Raw genomic sequence first — 6,641 nt, 5'->3', positions numbered from 1 at the left:
TACATACATATATATATACATACATATATACATACACATACACTATATATATATATATATATATATATATATATATATATATATATATAATTTTTTTTTTTTTTTTTACATACTCTTGCCTTCTACAGAAGAAAAAATATATATACTTATGAATCAATTAAATAAAATAAAAAAGTTTTGGTTGAACTATTCCTTTAACAAATTAATGAACATCAGTTCTTCTGAAAAATTGGAAGCACTGAATATTTAAGTAAATCACAATGGATTTGTTGACCCGTATGGTGAAGCTATTCCAATGTAGAAAATTCTAATCCAATGCCAAACTGAACAAGCCTTTAGAACCTGATAAACAATTTTTTGTTCTGTTCAAGCATTGACAACAAAAGCAGCATCCATACTGATGTGTATGCTTGTTAGACTTTTTTTTATTGTGGGAATGAATCTTGTGCTCAGATATCTAGGGCCTCATTTTGAATGTGCTTTGAAGACCTTCGTTGGACATCTACCTTAAACAGTCTCATTATTTGCCTCCAATATCCGCAAAGCATTTGCTTCTGAATCCAGACGCCACTGAACCTGCACAAAAACACAAACATTCCCTTAATACAATACAGATAAATACAACAACAACAAAAACTCTGCTGCCCAACACTGGTCTCAAATGTATAGTATTATTTATGCACTATTATAGTATTTATTAATTAGCTTTTATCTTTTCGTTGTGTGCTTTTATCATGTTTCTTAGTGTTTTTTATATATTTCAAGCTTTCATTTATTTTAATGTTTTGGTTTTAGTCATTTTAGCAATTTAACTTAAACATTTTATTTCAGTAGTAACATTTCTATTTAATTTTTCTCATCTAATATTAATGTTTTATTTCAGCTAATGAAAACAAATTGTAAACGTTTTATTTCACAATAGCAACACTGTTGGGCAGTAGTGTTGCTACCACCAGTAATCAATTATTTGTAGATTAGTCTAATGACATTTCTCCACAGAAATGTTTTAAACCATTATAGACTAACTGTTCAACAGAGAAGTTATTTTATTTAAGTAGTGCGATAACATTGACACTCTCTACAACATCAAATTTTCTCACATAATATTTCAGCAATCATTCCTGTATTTTGAAACTGCCTGTTTTAAAGCATAACTAGTGCAAATTAATGACTCTTTTGAGTCCTTTCATTTCAAACAGTTAAGCAAAATGGTCTGAAATATTTTGCCACGTACAGTAGTTTGTAGTATAACTGGCTACTTTCTCTAAAGGGAGAATACTGAGCTCATCTTAGTTAATTTGTAGTAGTTAGTTGCTTTGCTAGCTAAAATTTTTGAATAGCTTACCCAACACTGCTTGTGACTCTGCTCTGTAAAAAAAAAAAAAAACACGAAAAACAACATGGTTTGTTTAAATTAAGTATTTAGACCAGGGCTGCATCCAAAACAGCACACTTCCCCACTATATAGTAGGCTAAAAACAGTATGTGAAAAGTAGTATGTCCGAATTCACAGTACTCATAAAAGAGTAGAAACCCTCTACAATGCAAGTAATTCACTTGAATCACTTGAATATGCGACAACATTTTAGGCTACTAAATAAGGTATACCACTAGCCCTTGGCTAATGAACTGTTAGACTTCACTCGCCAGTGTTTGAGTTAGAAGTATCACTCGCCTTCACTCTGACTGAGCGCTTGAGACTTTCACTATTGCAATTCAACTCAATGGATGTGCACTTTTTGCAGTGTACAGTATTTGATGCACCTTAAACTGAAGTGTGAAGGCGTCAGACCTTAGCGTGTTTTATATTGTTATTAGTAGTATCATTTTATCAGTTAATTGTTCGGTTTTTTTTTTTTTACAGAAACACTGACTGACCAACATCTCAAGCATCACCAGCCCCAAGTACTGACAAATATGCATTTTCATTCACACATGGTTACTTCTTCCGGTGAGATTCTGAAGTGTGCACACGATGGACACTTTACTATCCCATGAGGCAATGGCAGAGGATTTGTGAATGGCAGTGAAGCGACACAACTGACGCTGGTAGATCACATGATAATGACAACATGGCGCATGTAGTATGTCCGGATTACATTCATACAACACACATTCATACTGTTTAGAACATACCTTTTTAGCAGTTGTGAAGTAATTACTTGTTTAAAATGAGTACCTACTCAAGATAGTATGCAATTTCAGACGCAGCAAATGGTTCCTCAAATCTTGCCCTGGAGGGCCAGTGCCCTGCAGTTCAGCTCCAACCCTGATCAAACACATCCGAGCAAACTAATCAAGGTCTTCAGGATCACAGTCGGTGTCCGAAATCACCCCCCGACCCTTAAATAGGGAAGTCTGCTGCGGAGCTCGCTTCAGTGCTGGCTCTGACAAAGCGCGAATCAAGGGCGCATCTCGACCGCAAAGGGGGTCTGAAGGCAACCCTTCTGAAACCTAAAATGACAAATGAGACATCCTACGGTCTCATGGACTAAACAGACACCCGTGCGTGGCAGCCATTGTCCACAAGACCGTAAGTGCATAAGTGTGCCATTTGGGACAGGGCCATACACTCAACGGCTAGAGAATACCCATAATGCACTGTAAGGGTCATGCCGAATGAATTTGCGTGTCTGACCTGAAGATGGCGCCCACAGCTGAATCATCCATTTTCCAAACCGCTGGTCCAGTGTGGCTACAGTGAGATATCACACAGGTATAATTTTCGTTTTACCTGATTATTAAATTGTTTGATTAAGGTTTATACTGTACATGCTAGTTTCCATGAAAGGGTTCAAGATAAATCTTTTCATCTTACTACTGGAGCTGCCAGTTTGCTTAGTTTCAAATGATTATTTGTTTTTCATTCACTCCTTCAAGTGGACTATATTAGTGGAGTAATGTAGAGAATAGTGAATGAGGGCATAGGGGGCGCTTGCGAACACAGCCACAGGTAGGTGAGTTTTCAGAGTTTGAGCTAAACTCTGTAGGGCAGTGGCCCTTCAGGACCGGATTTGAGGAACCCTGATTAAGACTTTTGGCTTACGTAGATCTCATCCTTCTGTTGGGAACGCAGGGCCAGGCACTTAACAAGCTGCTTGACTGGTGTTCATCAGCAGGTTTGGCTCGCTCTTGTGGGCTAACAGTGGAGACAATCTGGCAGCCTGTTCTCCAAGAGTGGGCTTAACATCGAATCGTTCTATCAAGAAGTACACAGAAAATTCAATGTACTGTTTACTGAAAATATGACATGAACTATACAATAACACATCCTTTCACATGACACACATCTTGAGGCAAACAGAAATGAGTCAACGAGTGTTACTCACTTGGGTCTTGGGTTCTCTCCTCTTTTCTCTGTTCTATGTGCCTGTGTATGATTGCAAGGACCTTGCACTGGTTGGTGAAAATGTTTGGTTCAGCTATAACCTCACTGAGTCTCAAGTTGCTCTTTATGGCCACTGAGGCTGTGGAACGAGCCACCATGGGCAACTGGTCTTGATAAGCCTTGTCTGTGAAGCCTTGCTCCACCTTCTGGATGGTTTGGATCCTACAGGAAGCATAAAACAAGCCAAATGAAGACAAGGTGTGACATTAATTAGTCCTTAGCCTTTGAAGCATATGTGACTCATTACGAAATCATGGCTGCAAGCTAATTTGCATATTTATATTACACACTTAAAGCATGTATTTTTATCCATCGGAAATGGATTATATCATGAGAAGTGGGCTTTATATACTAGAATAGAGAAAAACAAAATGTGAGTTTTCAACAACAATGGCAAAAATGCTATTTGGCTATAATTTGGTTTACATAATCTGATGAGAAAGTAAATAGGAAAGCTCACCTTCTGTTGGTCAGAATGCTGTAAATCTCCTGCACAAGAAGCTCTGCAGCTCCAGGTTTACAGTGGATTGTGCCATCTATGATCTCCTTCATCAGACTGATGTTTTGCTTCACAAGAAACTTTTAAACAACCAGAGAGACTAGATCTTTATTAAACTGGAATATTTTAAGAAGAAAAAGGCCAAAGCATAATAGACATTTCAAAGAACATAAATAAAAAATGTTTTCATGTCATTTGGTGATCATTTCTGCAGGGTATCAAACTCACTTTCTCAATCTGGGACCAGTTTGATTGTTTGGTAGCCAGTGAAGTTCCATTGTCATAGGAGTGCATGTGAAAATCCTCTGGGAAATACCAGGAAAATATTTCCGCCACTAGGTATCCGTTGGAAAAGTCTCTTTGGTCAAAAAAAGAGAGCAAGGCACGTGTATAGTACATTTCATTTCATCATTTCAGTAATTCATATTTGTTTTTTTGTCCTTTCATAAAACCAAGTGTTTAATACCATTAGTTCGAAAAGTAGCCGGAAGTTGACTAAACAGCGAAATATAACTGAAATGATGAGTTATACTTGATTCGAAATCTAAACTAACAGTATGCCATATTTAAGATTTTATGTGCAGATACATTGAGATCCACTAAATTGTTCAAGCTTGTGCGACTGCAGAGACGCTGTTATCTTCTCAAACGTAACGTTACTCACCTGCGCACGTTTTTTGGAAAAAACGTTAAATCAAGACTTTGCAGCCATTTCAAAACCTCTCGTGGTATACCAGCCTTCTTAGGCGACTGTGAATAGGCCATTTCTAAGTAAGGGTAACGACAGAAACGATTAGTTTGTTTGGCGAAGAGAACAACCCCCCTACGGTTTCATTGTTTACAGTTGCATGGAAACAATCCCGAGCCGAGGACACGGACACGAGCTGAAGTTGATGTGCTGCCACCTGCTGGCAGATCATATGATTGATCTGTAGTGTAGACCTTATTCACAGCAGCGCCATCTTTGATTTTTAACCCTATTTTTTACAGTCTATGTTTTTAACGTCTCAATTCGCCACTTATACTACGCCCTAAAAGTATATACTCTTTCTTTTCTTTTTTTTAAAGAAAAAGTACATACTTTAGTGTGTGTAGCAGAAGAGTAGACACGCTTTTGGACATACTATCACGTCATACAATTCCGTCTTTAACGGTTGCTCTCTGTCGCTTAGTTACACGCATCCTGTCACGTAAACGGACCTGTCAATCATCTTGTCAAAGATAAAATCCTCCACATTTCATTTCATTTTCTACTGTATTGGAGAGAAATGCAGCACGTTGATCCGCAGTCACGGGTCTTTCATACGGAGACTCTCCTCTTTTTCATGCATAAGGATGCATTTAAAAATTAATGTCCAAACGGATCTTTATAAGTTCACGTTGTTGTTGCAGATGAAATATAACACGGATAACATTACATAAATATTTTTTATCAGCTTAAATGCTGATTATTAGTCACTATCAGGCAAACCCCTTTATCAAAACCTATCTTAACCGTCGGTGGCGCACATCCGCCATGTTTTGTTGTTTTCTGAACACGTTTTACTCGTGACTGTAGTTCTGACCTGGATCCTCCAAAGGGCAATTAGCTGTAACTCATACTGTAGTGAGCACGGATCCACACTTCGAAAATCCAGGCCTATCCTATCCATTCTAAATAGGCCTATGTGAGATTAAAATAAGTGTGTCCCAAAGCACAGTTGAAAAGAGTAGGTCCCCGGATGGTCTACTATTTCAAGTAGATTTTCAAAGTGTGCTTTGGAGGATTTTAGTTTAAACAGTAAAAAGTGTTCAAAAAATTACAAAACATAGCGGATTTGTGACCGACGGTTAAGTAGAGAGGTTAAGGTGTTTGAGTTCATTAAACTGCTAAAAAAATGTTTTAATGCTATCTGCATTATATTTCATCTGCAACAACAATGTGAACTTTTATAAAGATACGTTTGGCCATTAACTTTTAAATGCATGGTTATGCATTATTATAAGGAGAGTTCTCTGCATGCATAGTGCACGTGCAACTTCTTTTCTCTCCAGTACGGTAGGAAATTAAATGAAATCAAATGTGGAGGATTTTAACTGTGACAAGATGATTGACATGCCAGTTTATGGCGACATGATGTGTGTAGCAACAGAGAGAAAACGTTAAAAAACGCAATTTTATGACGTGATAGTATGTCCCAAAGCTTGTCTACTCTTCTGCTGCACACTCAAAAGTATGTACTTTTTCTTCACAAAAAGAGTACATACATTTAGGGCATAGTATAAGTAGGCGAATTGGGACGCAGCACATATCCCTCATGTCTGTCATGGTGCTGCTCTGTATATGGTCTATTGATGGGCTGCGTTCCAATTTCCAAACGTGATAAATCCACCTCTGAATGGCACTTCGGAGTCAGAACAATCATTGCCTCAATATTGAAGGGTCGTTTCAAACCAAAGTGCTCAAAACTGGTCACTTCAAAGGGCTCTTTGGAATGAAAGATTTCGAAGGGTAGCCCTACAACTGACGGACACTTTTCTCCCATGATTCTTTGTGCAGGTTTATTTTGTTTGGCCTCAAAGAATGGCTGTGCATGTGACAGGATCGGAGTTCAACACCTATAAATAGCTAGACGATCAGACTTTGCTCAATATGCTTTTTAGTTTTAAAGACGGCATGCAATGGAAGTTGCAATAGTCTTTTCTCCCCCTATTGTGACGTATACCCGAGTAAAACATCTTCTGAACAAGAAGAAAAATATGTAGGGTGGGACT

General features: G+C 37.9%; 1 protein-coding gene across 2 annotated transcripts; it reads right to left on the bottom strand.

Moving 5' to 3' along the window:
- Nucleotides 1-337: 337 nt before the first annotated feature.
- Nucleotides 338-4,751, bottom strand: spata4 (spermatogenesis associated 4). 2 transcript variants are annotated; one of them, XR_014608845.1, is made up of 7 exons: nucleotides 4,552-4,709; nucleotides 4,116-4,245; nucleotides 3,849-3,967; nucleotides 3,330-3,550; nucleotides 3,047-3,199; nucleotides 1,346-1,368; nucleotides 338-576 (listed from the first exon to the last, which is right to left on the bottom strand). XR_014608845.1 is itself a non-coding variant. In XM_084134037.1 (6 exons), the coding sequence occupies exons 1-5, from the start codon at nucleotides 4,650-4,652 to the stop codon at nucleotides 3,087-3,089; spliced, it is 684 nt and encodes a 227-aa protein (XP_083990163.1). In that variant the 5' UTR covers nucleotides 4,653-4,751; the 3' UTR covers nucleotides 338-576; nucleotides 3,047-3,086. The 2 variants fall into 2 exon arrangements, 1 of the variants encoding a protein (XP_083990163.1); XM_084134037.1 differs by lacking the exon at nucleotides 1,346-1,368 and having other exon boundaries at nucleotides 4,552-4,751.
- Between the last annotated feature and the right edge of the window lie 1,890 nt (nucleotides 4,752-6,641).

This window comes from Abramis brama (genome assembly GCF_963993115.1).
Source record: "Abramis brama genome assembly, chromosome: 13".
Classification (NCBI taxonomy): Eukaryota; Metazoa; Chordata; class Actinopteri; order Cypriniformes; family Leuciscidae; genus Abramis; species Abramis brama.
Note: the sequence above shows the minus strand (reverse complement) of the source record. Positions and strands in the feature narration are given on the sequence as shown.